This window comes from Scedosporium apiospermum (genome assembly GCF_000732125.1).
Source record: "Scedosporium apiospermum strain IHEM 14462 chromosome Unknown SEQ_SAPIO_0143, whole genome shotgun sequence".
NCBI lineage: Eukaryota > Fungi > Ascomycota > Sordariomycetes > Microascales > Microascaceae > Scedosporium > Scedosporium apiospermum.
Window position 1 is genome coordinate 477,485 of NW_015971844.1, and position 19,507 is coordinate 496,991.

Sequence of the window (19,507 nt, forward strand, 5' to 3'; positions counted from 1 at the left end):
GAGTTCAGATTTGCCATTTATTCTCGACGCCCGTGTGTGCTAGGCGAGAGATCTCAAAATGAGGAGGGAGAAGTTTAGGTTGAGCTTGCCATGACGCGGCCACCAAATGGAGGGAGTGAAACCACTCCATTCCAGAGGCTAGAGTGATCAAATTCATTTCTACGAAGGACGCAACCCCCTCTTGACAGCTCCAGCCTATGTTCCGGATCACACCGAGAATGTCACTTTGTTCATGCACTAACCGACCATTGGCACCTGAGTTTGTGGCGCAGCGCAGCATGCAGGATGAAATGGTCATCGATCCTTGCTGCCAATCGTTAACCCACACACGTGAGCTCGGGCATTACAATCAGGCTTGAGACCGCGAAACTCCATCTCCCCGCAATGAGACGGACCCAGGGCAGATGGGTCGCAGCGAGATGGCGAGCCTCACATCTGTTCCAGAAGATATCGTATACAGAATCTGTCTGTTTTTAGATTTTCCCAGTCTCTTGTCGATTCGTCAGGTATCCCGAAAGTTGAAAGGCGACTCACTCAATGCATTCAAGAGGCACTTCAAGTCGCGACGAGTCCTTCTTTCACAGCGACCCCTTCGCCGACTCTGCAATGTCTCTGCCTTCCCGGATCTGATGGGGGCTATTGTTGAATTACAGTTGATTATGCCCCATTACAACTGCGTCTCCAGAGCCGTTCGTACCAATCCTCCCAGGAGCCAGTTGGATCGACAAAATTGGTTGATAACCTGCGCTGTGTCGCAAGCGCACTTTGCCAGTCAGGACATGACCACCATGCTCACGGAGGCCCTGAGAAGACTTCCAAGCCTGCGAAGAATCAGCTTAGACGCTGTCGCTTTTGACGACGTCGACCACTCCGGCCCGCCCTCTCACTCTCCGGGCCTTGTGTGGAAAAACCTTTGGTCACAGGCTTGTCGTGTCCACGCAAGGCTCCTATTATCCATCGTTCATTCTGGTGTTGAGATCAATAGCCTTTCTTTATATCAGGATACACCTATGTGTAGCTTGCCCACGAACGAGATCCACTCTGCCTTAGATCGGTTCGACTCTACCGAGTTCGATATATTGAAGACTTGCCTAAGTCTACTTACGGAATTTTCTATAAGCTTCTCTTCGCCGGTCCTTCTAAATAGTCGAACCGAGAGTTTAGCAGCCGACAGCCATCTCGCTGATCCTAAACACGAGAAAGGTATAAAGGCAGTAGCATGGCTGCTGAGGCTTATGCCAAATCTTACATCTCTGCACCTCCACAGGTACAACGCCAGTTTCAACTACGATCTTGGAGATCCTACAAGATGCAGCATAACCGACCTTTTCCAACCTCGGGATTTCCCAAGCTTAAGGGAGCTGACATTGCGGGGACTGCGGGTGACCCAAAAAGAGATGCAGGAATTTCTTGAGGCGCACGAGCATCTTCGTTATCTCAGGCTTGAGCGGCTGGCCTTGACTTCAGGCTCGTGGGACGCTGTCTTTGCCACCGTATGCCAGACACGGAGCCTTAAGCGTCTGCGCATATCGGGACTCTGGTTTCCGGGAAAGCATGAACAAGACGGGATTTACAACGTTAGGCCGATGAAATTCCCGGCACGGACCGGTGATCAGGAGGAACAACAATATGACTTCGAGCATGATAATTTTGGTGATATGTTTACATGGACTACCCGGGATATTGATGAGCTGGAGCTGAGAGCCGGGTTGGCTTTTGACGAGAGCAGAACAGGATACGGAGTTCGGTCATCGAGGAACTTTGTATTCGAGAAGCAAACTCTTTTAGAATATGGGCCACCGTGGCGGACCCTAGATCTGTGTACTAAACACTTTCGCTATTAAATGGACGGGAGTCGCTGGGGTGAAGGAAAGCTGTTATGGGGCTATCAGCCTTCTTGCTCGGCTTCCCTTTCTTCTCGCCCAGGTTGTTCTGTGTCAAGAGCGACAAGTATCTTGTGCACGCGTCGCTTCTGAGCTCGCAGAAGTATCGTTGCAGCTGAACCCCTTATCATATCCGATATTTAAACCTACATGCTGGTTTGGGTGAAGAGATTAATCCGTGGCTTGTATATCTCGGTCTCGACGTATATCCTGTTGCTAGGTTCACCATTCTGAACGTAAGCAACGCCTTAGGTGGCTGCGAGTAGTCTACTAGGTACACAATAAAATTAAAAAGTTTATAGCCGAGGCGTTATGAGGTTAGGAGTGAGCTCAAAATCAGAAAGCTCCCGGGGGATATGGTTGCGCAATGCAGTGTCGATCTGGCAGCGATGGCATTAGATGGATATTATCTGTGAATATAGATGGCCGAGTAGCCACGTTATTCCAGACATATTCGCAGTGTCCGGTGGTGGTGGTCCTATGGGGAACCCCCTTCCTCGGCGTTACAGCGCCAGCCCAGGAACCTATTGTTAGTTGATTGCCTCTCGATGGTATTACTCTTACAAACGCAGAGGATGTGAGGTTCCGATTATGAAGGGCTATACTCTTTCATTATCTAGAACATACATCAAAGGTATCAAGGTCTATCTTGCACGTAAAGGTTTCGTTGAAAGCAAAGGCGTGAAAGGCAAGTCCACTCGTGAACCCGGTTGCCAAATGTAATGCTGCCACCTGTAGCCAGTATCCTTCGGGTTCCAGGGTCCGCAATCGATTAAATTGTGCTCCAGTTCCCACCGAGAAACGCGTTCGCCGTACACCTGGTAATATCGGGACGGCACAGCATCGGAAGACGGGTACATAACCACCTTCCAGCGTCGCAATAGGATCTCGGGCAGCCGTATTCACGTCATCAATGGATCTAACCCGGGGACAGCCTCCGGATAAGGCCTTCAAGTGGGGCTGCTAAGAGCCCAAGGCCGGTCGCAGCTGGACTCCGTGCGATCCGTCTCCCTTTCCCTCGCAAAACCCTCGCATCAACTCCAACGTCAACGGCAGAGGTAGGAGCGGTGTACAGATCACGTCAGAACGCCTCCGTTAGGGAGGAAGGAGATGTTAGGCTAAAAGCGGGAGATGCAGTAGGAAGTGCAGCGGGAACATGAAGGATTGTCGTTGGACAAACTCTGACTGGAGTTCAACAACAGAGCCACCTAGTCCGTCCGACCTTCCTGAATCAGTCGGGAACTTTTGATGTCAGTTTTGGGGTCGTGCATTCGCTGATATATATCATGCCTAATATCATTCAGCCAATCGTCCCAAGCACTCCGGCTGCCATATATGAACCCCCGCTCTGGCGAAATCATCCTTCGAAATCTTCCAGATGGCGAGGGAGGAAATCAACGTCGTCAAAGTTCGTGATTGAATAGAACCAAACATCATGGGCGTCGGGATTGCTTCCACCGTCGTTACGCTGCTGATTTCGGGCGTCTTGGTTCTCGTTACCGCTGGCCTCGAATGTAGGCCGGTAGTAGATCTAGGAACCTCGAGGCACCGCGCGATTGAAAATGTAAAGCTAGGGTCTTGAGTATTCTTCCCAAGCCATACTGATACGTGCTATTTCTGACGAGAATGCCCAGGCTACCACGTCGCATTATACTTTCAAAAACATCCCTTACGCCCAACCCCCTATTGGCGATCTCCGTTTCAAGGCACCGGTGCCGAGAACTACAGTTAATCGCAGCATCGACGAGGGCCTCGACACGCGGATATGCTACCAAGCTACAGGGAATAATTCCGCGTATACTCTGCCCATCGTTCGAGACTACGCCTCTACTTGTGGGAATACGTCGAATATGGCTCTTGGTAGTTCTGAGGGCTTGGTCCAGTCTGAGGATTGCCTTCTTCTCGACGTATACGTGCCGAAACGAGTCTGGCGGAGTCGCTTCGAGGAGAAACGTCCGGTGCTAGTGTGGCTTCATGGCGGCGGATATACAAAATGGTCAAAGGAAGCTATTGATCCGACTGGCATCTTGGCTCATAGCCTCAAAAGACACCGAGGAGGAATGATCGTCGTGACGATAAACTATCGGCTGTGAGCGAATCTCTTTTCCTTTCGTCTTAATTTTGGTTCCTCCACTTCCCCGCTTGCCCCAGTAACTGCTGCAGACGTGGAATCCTGGTCTGATAGTCGTAGCGGCGTTTTTGGTTTCCCACCTAGAAAACCCGGCATGGAAGGTGTTTGTTCCAACGCTGGTCTCTACGACCAACGGCTCGCTCTCTATTGGGTACAAGAGCACATCCACGTATTCGGAGGCGATCGACGAAGGGTGACACTCATCGGAGAATCAGCTGGTGGAGGAAGCGTCCTAGCACAGCTGGCCGCGTTCGGGGGAGAATACGGGTCCTCCCCATTCCAGCGGGCCGTTGTCCAAAGCCCTGCGATAAAACCGATACTCAGCGCTAATCAGTACGAAACGGTCTATGACTACCTTCTGGAAGAATCGGGTCTAGATGGATACGAAGAGTTGAAGGGACTCTCAGGCACCGAGCTTCAGGAAATTAACAAGGCCATGGTCGGGAACGGCTCCATTGCCAATACTATTTTTCGTATGTTATCCCAACTCGTAAAAAGGACCCAAATGAACGAGATCTGACAGCAATATTTTAGAACTGAATGTAGATGGGAGGTTTCTCCGGGATGTGCCCGCTCGTATTCTGGCCCAGCGTAAAGTCGATAGGTCGGTAGAAGTGCTCGTCGCTCATAACAGTCGAGAAGGCGGTCTCTTTAGTGACACTCGCGTTCAAGATGACGAAGGCTTCCGAGGGTACTTCTCCAATCTTCTCCCTGATCTACCGCCTGACAAGCTTGACGTTCTGGCCACCGAGATATACCCCCTCGACTTCTCTGGAGCACTGCCTTACCGAAACCATACGGAAAGGCTGATGCTAGCAGCTGGGGAATCCATTTTCGACTGCCACGCACTTGCAACGAATCTTGCCTACGAAAACAACACCAGGGGCTATTGTTTCGACATGTGCCCTGGGATCCACGCCCAAGACGTATCGTATTCGCTTTACAATGAAGAAGAAACAGATATCTTCGGAGTTTCGATTGATGGAGACACTGCAGAGCAAATGCAGAGCTGGATAGTTGACTTTACGATCATGGGAAACAGACACGGGAGTAAAACGAGAGAATTGCCGGTTTATGGGCCCGACGCTAGGATCCTCCATGTGAAGAATCGAGAATCGACGGACGCCGAGTTTCCAATTATGAAAGACCCTGCGGCAAATTCTAGGTGTCGGTTCTGGCTCGAAGATGTCATCTATTGATCATGGCCCTGGTGTTTTGGGCGGGATGATGGACGTGACGAATTTTGAACAATTTCGAATTAATTCCCTATACGTACTTGGGTTTTTCAACTGGTGTTGGTTGGCCCTAGCCGTTGTAACAACAACCAGACTTCCTCTGTACCACCTCTCCCCAGCTTACGGGTGCAGTCGCGAGGTGCACGCTCAAAGAATAATCAGCCTTCCAAGGTATGCAGCTCCGGAGATGAAAAACCCGCGGCCGCACCAGGTGCCAAACTAGGAGCCCCATTATCTCTATCGCTACTTCCCGCTAGCCGTAGTCTCGCTAGCGTTGAAGCAACACTACCGGCGGGTGTGGATTCGGTGGCAGCCATGCGTGAGTCATGGTCAAGCGGACGTTAGCGGGCCGTAAGCCCTTTACGTCGGAGATATTGATCAACGCTCACCATGGCTGGCATAGCAAGTGTCCCTGTGACTTTGAGATAAATACCGAGCTCACTGCATCCTCAGAGGCTCACCATTCCTAGCAGACGGACCGCGGGATATCCCAAGCGCAGTCCTCTTCCCTCTCTGTCCAGTCGGTGTTGCACCAAAGCTGCATGAACTAGTCCTCGCATAGGCTGCAGCTGCTGTACAGCCCGCACGCCCGAGTGGCATTCGTGGAAGCATTTCGCTCGCTCGCTCGTCCTCGAGATCGAGAGCGGCCTGGCCCCTCGGCGTCGCGTCACTATCGGCCTCTTCGACAGTAGGACGACCCCATTTCTATATTGTCTTTGGGCGACGGATAGGCCCGCGAACCCAGCCAGGGCGATGAGAGAGGTAAGAACCTTCATCTTCTCCCCATTTCTAGATAGACATCTGAATCAAACAATATGATTACGGAGGAGACGGGGACAGAGGAGTTCAGACAGTGTCCCAGTTAGTCGGGTCCGAGACTTATCTTTATACGATGCCCTTCTTTGCCCAGGACCTCTCGGAATTGGCGGGTAATCGACTGAGCGAGCCGTGGTGGGCATGATTGGAGAGCTTATTCCTGGATTGCGGCTCCCGCGAAGAGGCATAAGCTGGATTGAACAGAGGAGGAGCACCGACATGTCACCGGCCGAAGAAGCGGCCTATTAGATTCCTTATATACTAACAGGGTATTTCTTTTCAAAATAGAAGAATCGATGCGACGCGCATGGGCTGAGTCGATGCTTTCCACTTTCGCTCTCGGTGGGACACTGCCACTTTTAGGAAAAGCTGACACCCGACATTTATACCAAGACGCATTAATAGCCTATAATCAAGCAACGTGCCTCCGGTGCGCATTAGATGGTGGTGTTACATTGGCGAAAAATTGCGCCAAGGTGATCCTTCATCCTTCGTGGGCCCCCCTGTCGGGTGAGGGCCTCAAAAGAGGAACGGGAATAAAAAGAGCCGCCTGGTCCAACCTCCCCCCGGCAGTTTCGATATTTTCCCAAGGCTATCGGGATATACACACATCCTGGGAAGAATAAACTATGACATCCCGTTTAATGCGACTCGGCGCTTCGACGCTGCTCGTGTCGCTCTGCGCCAATTCATTCTGCGCCGTAGCCCAAGCTCAGGAGACCCCCTTCTTCGAAATCGACGTCATTTTCCCGCGTAATGAGACGTATACCCCCTCCGACGACTTCCCCATTGCCATCGCTATCCAGAATATCACCGCGGTCGACTTGCTCGGGGATGACTGGTTCGCAGCTTGGGAGATCATGCCTTACTCAGACGGCCGGATCCCGTCAGGTAACCTCTACGACAACGGCGAATGGGAGCAGCCATCAGCCGGCGATGTAAAGAATGGAACCTATATCTTTGTCGCCAACTCCAACGTCACAGCCTGGATCGGGCGGAAGTTCCGTAACGAGAGGTACATGCTCAACTGGATCATAGTGGCACCGAAGTATAGGAAGCGCTGTGGTATTCTTTACAACGTTGTCCTCGGAAAATTGATGTTCTCGGTAGAAGGGCCCTGGGAAAAAGAAGGATTGGACTGGCCAGACGCCGGGTTGGGTACCCCGCCAGACGTGATGCAAGTGCCCGAGTGTCCGATCCTCGGCTCCGTTGTTGAGCTCCGGGGAAATGTGTCGGACCCTACTTGTCCCTCTACGGTAGATAAGGACACGGGCAGACCAGGAAACCCTTGTAATGTTGTGGTGGATGAAGTGACTAAGAGTAGCATCGTGAGCGAGGCGGCAAGCCTGGCCACGCCTCCTCCGACAGAAACCGCGACGCCGAGCGCAGCACCGGACGACGACAGCGCAGCCCACGGAACATTAGTGCCAGGGTTCGCTGTTCTAGCTGCCGCGGGGATGTTTGGGATGGCACTTTTCTAGATTCTTCGAAGCTTCGTCACCCTTTTTCTCTTTTTCCTTTCTTCTTCCATTGTGAGATGGCCCCTGTTCCATGGTTCTGTTTCGTGTCTCGCGAAGCTGCCGAAACAGACGTGCTCATTTTAGATTAATTAATCACCTTAAAATCGAGATCCCATCTAATCTCATCTCAAGAGCAGAGCCGATACGTGATGCCGCTCGCTCTTTGCTCAGAGTAGATCTGGCCCTCCTAAGTGAAGGAGCCCACACCTCTATCTATATAGTAGAAGGTATATGGATCTCTTATGAATGGGGAGGGTATAACTATTTCTAGCGATTACTGCGTCTCCCCTTAAGATTCTCCCTTTGTAGTCCCTATTATCTCTTACTTGACCGGCCACTTAAAGCTCCCCTTTGTCCCCAAGACCGTGGTGCCTAGCATTCACATCGGCAACGTTTCTCGCCCCATCCCCAAGTTTCCAAGTAAAGCGGCCAGTTAAGAGCTGCTCCCCCCACTGCGCATGTTCAAACGTCGCCCGCGCCAAGTTGACAAGCATTAGATCACTCCCTAATCACACAAACCCTTTAGTAAGTTCCCGCTACGAGACGCTTGACAGTGGAGCGGGCTTACCTTCCGCGCCGACTAGGGACGCTGTGATCGGGTGGTATTCTTCTCTACGGCCCGACGCACGGGACTCGTAAGGAACTTGGCCCACTGTCCCCGGCTCAACTATTAACACGAGATCATGACGAGGAGAGATAGGGCCTGCGCTCACCTGGGAGGACGAGCTGCGGTAAGCGCAAGATGGACGCCAAGTAGTTCTCACTATGGGCAGGAAGTGATCCCGGTTCCCTGGGCCACGTCAGTTCCCTTTGAAGTTCTCCGTTTCGTGCTGGCCAGCCCCAAGGCAGACACTAGGCGGTGGAAAACGTACTTGTGAATAGTATCACGATAGTCAGGCGCGTAGCAGCTTAGTGGCATGATGAGAGAACAGCGTCCGAGGCGAGAGAATTGCTCCTCCGAAGGACGTTCTCCGCGAACCACCTCCGGTAGATGGCGCCCTCGTGCAGGGCCTGTTCCTTCTGTTTTAAGGTGGCCTTGGAACCGGTTTCCCTAAGATACAAAGTCAGAATTAGGAATTCGATGCCGGAATTGCATTCCTCGACGTCGATTGCGGAACTGGGGTTGGGAGGGTCGGTCATGTGCTCACATCTTCCATCGCATGTACGGCCCAAAATACACACTTTCCCGAACTTCTCACGATGATCCTCTAGGAACTGTTTGTTCACATTATAACCATCATAGTAAAACGGATAGAACCCAGTCTGCACATCAGAATGATTAGCAACGTACTCTGATGCTAAGGTGGCGTTGTGTACTTTTTAACGTACCTTGTCTAGGAACTTCTTGATCGTCTTGCCTTCGCCCTCCGGAGGCGGGTTCTTCTCCCACAGCTTGGCGATGTTGACCTCTTCTCGAGTGACGCTGAGGTAGCTCTCGAGCTGCTTCACGAACTCTTATAGGATGGCCTGGACGGGCTCCTAAGTGTACGGCAGAAAGCCGGTTGGGTAGAGAATCCTCTTGGGGAGCTGAAGGATGTCAGGCGATAGACAAAAATAGTTTTTAATAATAGGGCTCGATATACCCTGGTGGGATCGTTCGTCGTGTCCTCTGCTGTCAGGGCTACGATATCCCGGAAGAACTTGAGGTCGCGGCCAAGTAGCCTGACGGTATCGAAATCGCTTTGCGAGTCAGCGTGGCCAGATTCGGTATAATTAGGGTTCAATCATCTCACTAGCAAGCTGGGGCGATACCCTCCATGGATACCTTGTGAGATGTGTATCTGAGCCCGAGAAGGCCACCGATAGCGGCTGGGTAGCGTATGCTTCCCGAAGCTAGGCGTCATTTGTCAGCGTTACTCCGAACAGCTTCTGTACTAGCACTTACTATCAGTCCCGATACAGAAGTCCAGCCAAGGATACCCCGACAGCGCCGCAGTGGCACCATTCGAGCTTCCGGCCGGCGTCTGGTAGCCATCTCCCCTAGGTTCAAAAGGCGCGTGGAAGTCGACCACGCTGGTCCGTTGGCTCCTCTGCCGACTCGAATGACGACATCTTGGATTTTCCAACGACCACGGCGCCAAGCCCGATCAGTTTCTGCACGAAGGCGACGGTTACATGGTCGGGGCCGTATGTAGCGTCGTAAGGGCGGCTGGAGAAGGTTGACTTGACGCCAGCGAGTCGGTAGTTATCTTTGATGGTGATGCGCTGGCCCGCCAGAGGCCTGTACTTGGTGGGGGTATCGTAGAGCCTGCTCGGGACAGCGACCGCCTTCCATATCCCTTCGACATCAAGGAAATGCAGCGGCTTGAAACTGTCGGAGAGTTCAGCAATTGGCTAAATAAAGAATGGGCGACGTACGTGGCATTTGCAGCGTCGATATCACTGGGATACACAGATACGGAGAGAGCATCAAGGTGGTCTGGATACAATCTCCACGCCTGGTGGATGTTGTTCCCGTGCAGAAAATAAGGACCGGGGGGGATGTTGACCTTGCCCGCGCCCACTACGAGAAACGCAGACTTGACGCTCCAAGGCCCCAAGACTGTGTCTACGTCCTGCAGCTCGGTGGTGTCGACCTCGGAAGCATCGCCTAGGAGGCCAACGAGGTCGGTTAAGAAATCGGCCGAGAAGACGTCGTCGCGCTCAACAAAATCTGAGACGACAACTCGGAGACCCCGGCGATCAGCACCACCCTGCTCCTGGTCGACGATAATGAAGGGCTTGACTTCTCCCGGACTAAGCTGCGGAGCCTCCAGGCTTCCCTTTTCGAGTGTCAGTTTGGAAGGGTGGTGGACGAGGCCGGCGATGGTCCGAGTTCACGACTTACCAGGACTTGAGGGTGAACCAAGTAGCTACCCCGGGCGGCGGGAAACATGCGCGGTAGCATGGTGGAAGGTTTGGCCGCTTGGGTGGGAATGGTGGTATCTGAGGAGCCCTGGAGGAATTTGATTACCAGTAGCAACATTCGCTGACACACCGTGGTTAAGCTCACCAGTGGATCAACCCCACTCGACAATAACGAAAATACCAGGTGAAGGGGGGAGAATAAACGGCGGCAGTATCCCACTTACGCCCTTGTCCTTGTCTGGACGACGAGAACGGATCAGGTGGGAGTCTTCGTGTTCACGAGAGGCGACAGAACGCTTGAACCGCACAAGTCACGCGGGAGGTCGAGTAGAGGGAATTAGAAGGGGCCTGATAAGGTAACTGCGAGGGACTCTCGCTGGAGCCTTCCTGGATTGAACTTCTCCAAGTGGCCTTCCCGCTTATTTTTTTTTCTAGTACTCCGAACGCGTGTAGAAAGAGGAACTATAGCCGGGCGGCCTCAAACAGAAACCTCTGCCACTCACCCTGCCCACCCCTGCTCAGTTCCAAAGGAGGAAATGGAAAACGTCTGAGAACTAGATTTCCACAGCATGATATTTTACTTGCTGTGATGCGGCCCGCTGCTCAGCGAACCAATATCAAAGTGTGAGTCAGGTCAGCTTAGTAGGCCAGGAGTGAAGTCTGAATCGGTAGGTGGCCTGGATTTTTATAAATCTTGGACGAGGACATGAGTCGTTCCCGGATTACATTACTGGCCAAACCGGGGAGTGATCACGGTGAACCACTATTATCATGAGCCCGAATATTGACAATGAGGGATTGTCAGCTAGGCATATCATCTACTTAAACTATACTATACATTCTTTACTATATATAACCTAGTTATTGAATCCCTTTTCCCAACACGATAGGCCTCGGCTAAATCAGCCACCTCAAAAGCAAGCCTCCATCCCTTCCAACTTGGACCAAACTTGCCTACTATTAAATACTAAAATTCGTACTAATCTTTATTCATTAGAAGAAGCAAACACGCCCACGCCTTACTGATACCTTGCTTCGCTCGGAGCTCATGTTATCAGCCGAGTTCCAGACTCGTCTGGAGTTTTAACCACCCTGCCCGTTGCTTGGTCTCGAGACCAATGCTGCTTTGGTAATAGGGCCGGATTAAGCTCGGTGAACGACCGAGTCACAGTCCTGTGCTCATGGAAGTGGACAGACGGCGTTCGGCGCGGTTCGTCGTTCGGTTTCACCACTCCTTGCGTGACGGCTTCTCTGGTGTCGGTGGCGTAGTCATAGTCAACATCAAGGTGTGAGCGAACGCTGTAGAAACTGTCGTTCACCTCGGCGTTGGTGGTGTAGATAGTCTTGTTAACTGGTTCCTGATATAGTGGTATCTTGGATCTCCCCTGGTCTTCGAGGATAGGAGATGTTGCTGCCGACGAATAAACGCTTGGTTCTTCCGACTTTATGAGATACCCTGATTGGCTTTCCTTGTTCTGTTCGTCGTGCGTCGGTTGGCCAGGCGCCAGTGGGAAAGCTCGATGATGTGTATCCATATGAGGATCTCCTAATTGAGGGTGATAGGATTGCCTGTTCGGGGAGGAACCATGGCCCAGCTCAGAACCAGGGACTGTAAGGTAGAGACCTGGAAACTTGGGCGGGGTTCCCACTTTTGAGTCTGACCCGGCCGCGGAGGAGGGTTGGAGGGTTTGATGTTGTGTTTGGGGTGGGAGTTGGAATCTGGTCTGTTGAGGGATTTGGCCCTGAACTTGCGGCTGATTGTGAGTGATCACCCGGGGTTCAAGCTGTTGTCGAGCTTGAGGATGGATCTTATCTTGGGAATTGAGTTGGACCCGGGATGAGTCTTGAGACGGCACCTCACATGTTTGTGACTCTGGAACGTGGTCATCCCTCCCCGTCTGAGCGGCGCGATGGTCGGAATTGTCCTGTTCAACCAGTTAGAGTCTATGTTGCCTCAAACTCCTCTATAGAGGCCAGAAGTCTCCACTGACGTTTGATCTCGGCCGTTGCCCACTCGGAACCTGGGCCGATTTTGGGTGGACCGGTTGGTCCGATGTAGCCATAGGATTCAGTGTCGGGCGGTTGTTTGCGGGCCTGATGTCGTTCTCCGTCCATGGTTCCGGCCTCTCATCATGCCCGCGGAGGTGCCGGAACAGGCGCTTCAGCTTCCACTTGATTGAATACAGCATGGTACAGAGGTGTAGTTTCGGTACGTCAGTGCAATGAGAGTGCTGGCGTCATACACTGTTCTTCTCGTCTTCAGGGGAGGATCTTAGGGAGGAGGAGCTGGGAGGGCCGTGTGATGAAACGGTGAGTCCTCTTTTCTTTTCTTGCTTGGTGGAAACCGTGGTGCAGTGATTGAAGATGTGCTTATCAGGTGGATTGAGAATTCAAGATTATTAAAGTTTGGCTATATCAGAGTCCTTCCTTGGAAAGTGATTGCTAAAGGTTTACCATTCTTTTGCGCGACAGTAACCGAAAGGGGAACTCTCATGACGTCTAGCCTTAGTCTGGTCCTGCTAGTGTGCGCTTTTATATATGAGCCACGCCAGAAAACGACGTCATTCCTAGATATTCCCTGGAATTAGTCACAACAGGACAGCTCTACCCGCCGCGGGAATTCGAACCCGGGTGTGAACCGATTAGTTCTTGCTCACAGAAGGGTCCTTCTCTACCTAAAACTTCTTCCTATGTTCTATTTATATCGTGTCCTTCGGTTTTGAGAGGTTTTACTTCCCGATTCTAGTGAGGCAAGCGAGTCCACTAATTCTTGAGGTTATTTAGAGGGGCCGCCTGCATCTTGTACCAGTAGGGGAGCACCACATCCGCTGAGAAACTGAGTAGTAGGTGCTCCCACTCTACGCGTACTTCTTTCTACACAGAGCTTCTGTAATAACGCTCCTGGGAACGACCGCACCGAGTTGATCAGACGCAAATTCTCCCGAGCCGTCGATGGAGTAGTGCGTGAGTTTCGGTGAGTTTGATCGAATCCCCATTCCCCTCAATGTCGAGGATTCTGGTAGGTAATGGCGATCTATACTACATAGAGTCACAGAGCAAGATGGCTTCACGCATCGCGAGCGTATGTAATGAGACAGGGGCTTAAAGACGCTCCCTCAGCATTAAGCCTATTTCTACCAAGCTCGACATCGTACGTCTAATAGGACCAGGATAAAGGGTTTTATGGCCTTCCCCTGTCCGTGGACCTAGCAGAACGACTTCAAGCCAAGGGGCTATAGCTATCAAGATTTGAATTGATGACGCCACATAGCAGTGAATACACCTTCCCTGAATCCTAAGAAGTCATTATTGTCAAACGGTCTGAAGATAGCTTATTCCATTCGACTCTCTATTGAGGAGGGAGCTCTTGCCCGAAGGAGCGTTCGATTTTTCCTTGGCTATTTTCTTAGGAAGTGAGCTTGACCCCAGAGCAAGTTGAAGACGAAAGCAGCGAGAAAGGGAAGAGAAGCACGTGCCTTCCGGTGAACATTACGATTGTCGGCCATCATCTCCGTTCCGGTTTCAGACGGTCGGGCCCACTGAATCCAAGGTGAACTTCGAGCCTATCCAGGCGGGACACACTACACTAACTGTCTCTAGGGCCAGGCTGTCGGAAGTGGAGAGGCATCGTTATCTAGCAGGAGGCATGTGTAGCCTGTAGGCGACAAGAATATTATGTGCTGATGCGGGAAAGGACGGAAAACAGTCACAGAGTTTTACTAGTGCTGCTCCTTCTCCCCTGTCAAGTTCCATTTTTATTTCCCCAGCCACCAAACCAAACCTCGCGCTGGATGTGGGATCTCGATCACTAATACCAAAAAGAAAGCGCCACCAAATGTCGCCATTTCCAGGATCTCCAGTTCTTCAAGATTGCGTGCTTTCACGTGCACACGCCGACAGCCTCCGAAATTCCGCTGCAGCGGTCCGGCCTGCCGCTTTGGGGTTGTAATGAGCGCTGCTTGGTAATGAGAACTTTTAAGTTCAATTTCTTCCCTCGTCGTCGGGGATTCTGTCCATTGTGCTTTCTTGAGGAACGGTGTTTTCTTGTTTCGCCTTTTGCTTGGTGAATTCGTGGTCGCCAAAGCATAATATTAATCTTCACCAAAATGGCGAACAGCGGCGCGATCTCGAGAGCCGCTTTATCCCGGATTGGGTATAGATCCACCCCTTCCACTTCGAGGGCCTTTGCGACGATTCCATCCAAGCCTCACCACCGGATCGTCGTCGTCGGTGCCGGAACAGCGGGTGTCACTGTAGCTGCGCAATTGGCGAGGAATGCTCAGCTCAGGAAGCCTGACATCGCCATCATCGATCCTGCCACGACCCACCATTACCAGGTATGTCCTGGCCGAGGAGAGTCCATAGTTTCCCTGGACCGCAATGGCTGACGATGCATATAGCCCGGATGGACTCTTGTTGGCACTGGGCTCAAGCCCCTCAATGAAATGAGCAAGCCGCTAGCCTCAGTCATCCCACCTAATGTCAAGCACTACCCACTCAACGTCACCAACTTTGACCCCTCGAACAACGTCGTGAAGACATCCGAGGGCGTCGAGGTTTCCTACGATTACCTGGTCGTCGCACCTGGTCTAGAGACAAACTTCGCTGGCGTCTCGGGCCTGACTGAGGCTCTCCAGGACCCCACGAGCGCAGTCTCTTCCATCTACTCGGGTGAAACCGTCCAGAACGTGTGGAAGCAGATCCAGGCCTTCAAGGGTGGCAAGGCCATCTTTACCCAGCCCGCCGGCATTATCAAATGTGCCGGTGCCCCTCAGAAAGTCCTCTGGATGGCGTTGTCGCAGTGGTCCCGAGACGGAGTCCGGGACAGCGTCGATGCCACATTTGCGACTGGTACACCAAGTTCGTAGAGCCCATGGAACACTCCCCCCTTTCTTTCGGTATATATCATGTTTTGGGGAGGTACTAACGGGAGCAAAAAGGCATGTTCGGCGTGGCAAAGTACAACGCGGCCCTGGAAGAGATCCGCCAAGAACGCAATGTCGAGGGCCTTTTCCAACATAACCTTGTCGCAGTTGACCCCAAGGCAAAGGTTGCCACCTTTAAGAATTTGGCCGATGGTGGGAAGGAGGTACAGAGGGGCTTCGACTTCTTGCACGTAGTTCCTCCCCAGAAGCCCTGGGACTGGGTCGCCAAGTCGCCTCTTGGTTAGTCGCTCCCCTGTAGAGAACCATCCTAGACGGTCGTATGCTAATGCGGTCGTCCAGCTGACGAAGGAGGTTGGGTCGCTGTGGACAAGGCGACCACCCAACACATCAAGTAAATATTCCCATGAAGCGTCTTCTAGTAGCCATTACTGACACCCTTATACAGGTTCCCCAACGTCTTTTCTCTCGGCGACGCTTCAAGCCTACCCAACAGCAAGACTGCCGCCGCCATCACATCTCAAACACCCGTCCTCATCCACAACCTCCTCTCCGTCATAAATGGCAAGCAGCCCAAGGCCGAATACGACGGCTACGCCAGCTGCCCCCTCCTCACTGGCCACAATGAGCTCATGCTCTGCGAGTTCAAGTACGGCGGTGTGCCCCAGGAGACGTTCGCGAACGTGCTGGGGGACCAGGCAGAGCCCAGGAGGGTGTTCTACCACTTGAAGAAGGACTTCTTCGTAAGTGCCATCAGGGTTGCGTCAAAAGGCAGTTTAGCTAACGGAAATACCCCATCTAGCCTTTCGTCTACTGGCAAGGATTTGTAAAGGGAACCTGGTATGGGCCGAAGGCTTTTAATGCCCCAAAATTCGAATAATCTAGCAGTGGCTTCGGAATTGGGAAAAAGATGGACACCTTGGCTTGGGAGACCCTGTATTATTCTATGAATTATTATATCCTATTGATTCGGAAACCCATCACTACCACATTGACACTCATGATCGGTTTCTGCGATTGCCGAGTTCACGGTCGCGATCCTCAGAACTCACGACATTTCTTGGGCCTGCTTCACGATGGAAACAACGGGTTTGTAGTGGTTAAGGTTCTAAACAACCCGCTATTAGGCTCTCGGCCACTTCATGGTAATCAATTTAGTTCGAAAATGATAAATCTCGCCTAGCACTTCCTCCCACTCTCATTAGGAGGCAGGCGGATAGGCGAAGACAAGAAAGTCGGCTACTGACAGGCGACTCGAGACAGACTACAATATTGACCTTCCGGAAACGACAGAAAGAAGATAGGGCTCCACCATCCAACACCCAAGACCAGATCCGTGGCCTTGAATTCCTAAAGTATCGTACCTACACCACCAAATCCAGTCAAGCGGCGGACATTGGCCGACCGGGCAATTCAGTAAGCCCTAAACGCATGAGTGGTTAGCATCATATTACTTTCACCGCGAGAGAGAGATAGAGTAGAGATAGAAGCTTACATCCGTCGATGTCCTCCTCAACAGAGCTCTGAACAGAGCAAGCGTTCGCCTGAGCCACACTCTGAGTAGTGATACCATTGCTAAGCAACGGGGCAGAGTCCATAGCGCGCTGAAGCGCATCACCCTTCCAGCCGAAGAGGTAATCTCCGTGGGTTCCGTACCCCTTGCTATCCTCGAAGCTCCACACGAAGGGCTGCGAGCCGTCCTCGGGCCACAAGGACTGGTCGTTGAACTCGGAGGTATCCCACATGGTCTCGTAGGCTACCTGCGGGGTTCGAACGGGGTGTGAGGCAGGGCAGGCACCGGCGGGGGTGAAGGCGCCCTTGACCGTGTTGTACATGTGGTCCTGGTGGTTGGGGCTGTCAAGATTCTTGCCGTCCCAGCAGGCGGGGAAGTGGTGGATGGCCATGATGCCGGCCGGGCATGGCTGCTTGGGGAACTCGGCCGTCTCCGGGAACCTAGTCATGACGTTCTGCAGACAGGTGTAGCGAAGGCCGGGGTTGGTCCCGTCAGGGCTTCCTGGGTTCCCGACGGTCATACGGAAGCCCTAAGAGGCATATGTTAGTTTGGTATTCGTGGATAAGTTTAGGAGAATATGATTGTGGTCTTACAGGCTTGAAGGCAGTGATCTTTTGGTTGCCGTTCGTGTTGAACGACTCTTGAAGGTAATAGACAGTCATCCCTCCCTTCAAGTCACCCAAGAGAGCATTGGGATACTGCGGCACGCGCTTGTAGGTCCCATTACGAGACTTGAAGTACATGACAGCGGTCCAGTAGTTGGAGAAGTCCTCAGAGAAGCTGCAGGTGGTGCAAGTAGCCCTCTGAGAAACGTCCGTTGCGGGGTCCATGGTCGCGTTGAAGCCATTTCCTCCGACGATCTGGTGCAGATGGGCCGAAGGGATGACGCCGGGCTCGACGATGGGGTCGAGGCGTTGGACGCTCAGAGTCGCGCATCCAAAGCGGAGGTAGGCTTCAGATGGCGCGACGAGCGCAAGAGCGATAGCGAACCACTTCATGTTGGCGAGCAAGCTGTTGATGATGATGCGTTTTCGACTTTGGACTTGGATGTGGTACGGGGAAAGTGGCGGTGGCCAAAAGCAGAAGGGGATGGCGTTCGACTCATAACATAGGCGACGGATCCATTATTGTGACCTGGTTCTATATGCCGTTGACGTCGGCAGAATAATATGCTGGTGAATTGTTTATCTGATATTCATCCATCTCGGCGACCAAGTCTGGAAAGTGAGTGGAGATTAATCCCCGAAGGATCCCCCTCACTCGACAAAGAGAGAAAGTGTCGCATACGCGTGCTTGTGATATGATGGAGGATATATGTGCGTTGCTGAAGCTGAACCCTCAGGTCTGGGGCATAATCAATATGGCTAGGCGGGTTTCGTTTCAGCGATTCCAGGGATTGGATGTTGGCACGGATGGATGGGCAAGCCATAGATGAGAGCACAGGATAGATTAAAACACCAGCCAATCACCATGAATTTCCATCAACTTCATATTTGTACATATTAGTCGCAGCCTTGGCACTGGAGTTTCTCTGAAATATACCCCCGGAGCACCAGTATGATCGAGCCTATACTTATGAGTATCCTGGCTGTGTGTTCTCCAATAAAGGCTAACTTTTTTATTCAATCAACATACAAGTTCCAGGCTTGCCGGCCATTGCAGGACCCGGACGTTTCCTATATTGAAGGCGCTGAAGACACCTCTTTAAGACCACGGAGGACTGAAATGCCGACGAGGATATAGTAACAAAGGAATGTTATCATCGATTTCTCTAACCCGGCAGACCGCTGCCTACTCTAGTTGGGAAAACCGGTATCTTGCGCCCTCATCCTTGGGTGTGTTTTCATTCTGCCTGCAGCGATTTTATAATAAAGTCTCAGACTCCGTGGACACACAGGCTGCCTGCTCCACTCTGGCTTCGGGTGGCGAGGGTTCATCTAAACCTAAAAAGTCTAAATTGAGATGAAGCAATGTGGAGTTGCGCATCATACCCAGTTCCGCACGACGACAGGTCCCGCGACGACAGCGGAGCCATGCGGTCACATCAGCCTGGGCACTACCGGCAGCGAATCAGGGCCACATGCCACTGCCAGTGCTGGTATCCGTGCCACGAGTTCCGTTTATTGACAGCGGGACATTAAGTGCCCGGGCACGCTTTTCGGCCGATTTTCTCCACATCTTGGGCTGACCATCCACCACGCGCTCGCCCTCATCCTTCCTCCGTACTCCCTAACAGCCTCTTTAAATTCTCTCACCAGTTACTCGCACGCACAACCAAAATTTAATCTGTTGGTGCCGTGTGACCTGTCTTGTCTGTCGAGAGGTCTGGGACACCCGATTAGTCTTCGCTTCTTCTCAACCAGCCCATCTACTTCATATGGAATATGAGAACAACAATCAACAACCGCCCTCAGCGAATCAGGGAGTATTACCAGTTCGGCCTTGATTCTGATGGCAGTGGCATTCTTGCCTGGCATGTGCGGGTAAACGCCGTATATCGACGGCTTAGGCTAACGGCCAGGAGATCAATAATGAATGCCTTCAGAAGGACATGGGCATTGGAACAGGGTTATCACGAGCATGGCACTGGGGCGTGAATGAAATGCTCTGCAAGTAGCAACCAATCCAAACCATCTCGTTGGAATCTGGTTTGCATAGAAGAATGTCTCAGCGAGGAGG

At 52.1% G+C, this 19,507-nt stretch overlaps 3 protein-coding genes and 2 pseudogenes across 3 annotated transcripts; 3 read left to right on the forward strand and 2 right to left on the reverse strand.

Annotated features, from left to right (window-relative positions):
• Positions 1 to 3,318: 3,318 nt before the first annotated feature.
• On the forward strand, positions 3,319 to 5,213 carry SAPIO_CDS9425 (uncharacterized protein; the record flags this gene model as incomplete). The annotated part of the gene is made up of 4 exons (XM_016790828.1): positions 3,319 to 3,447; positions 3,518 to 3,972; positions 4,099 to 4,487; positions 4,549 to 5,213. 4 exons carry the CDS (start codon positions 3,319 to 3,321, stop codon positions 5,211 to 5,213), a joined length of 1,638 nt encoding a protein of 545 aa, XP_016639338.1.
• A 1,496-nt stretch (positions 5,214 to 6,709) lies between these two features.
• On the forward strand, positions 6,710 to 7,546 carry SAPIO_CDS9426 (annotated as a pseudogene; the record flags this gene model as incomplete).
• Positions 7,547 to 8,494: 948 nt separating this feature from the next.
• SAPIO_CDS9427 lies at positions 8,495 to 12,621 on the reverse strand (annotated as a pseudogene; the record flags this gene model as incomplete).
• A 1,917-nt stretch (positions 12,622 to 14,538) lies between these two features.
• On the forward strand, positions 14,539 to 16,195 carry SAPIO_CDS9428 (uncharacterized protein; the record flags this gene model as incomplete). Its single annotated transcript, XM_016790829.1, has 6 exons — positions 14,539 to 14,769; positions 14,833 to 15,292; positions 15,373 to 15,597; positions 15,658 to 15,709; positions 15,764 to 16,058; positions 16,118 to 16,195. 6 exons carry the CDS (start codon positions 14,539 to 14,541, stop codon positions 16,193 to 16,195), a joined length of 1,341 nt encoding a protein of 446 aa, XP_016639339.1.
• A 502-nt stretch (positions 16,196 to 16,697) lies between these two features.
• On the reverse strand, positions 16,698 to 17,826 carry SAPIO_CDS9429 (uncharacterized protein; the record flags this gene model as incomplete). Its single annotated transcript, XM_016790830.1, has 3 exons — positions 16,698 to 16,738; positions 16,811 to 17,357; positions 17,422 to 17,826. The coding sequence occupies 3 exons, from the start codon at positions 17,824 to 17,826 to the stop codon at positions 16,698 to 16,700; spliced, it is 993 nt and encodes a 330-aa protein (XP_016639340.1).
• Positions 17,827 to 19,507: the final 1,681 nt, after the last annotated feature.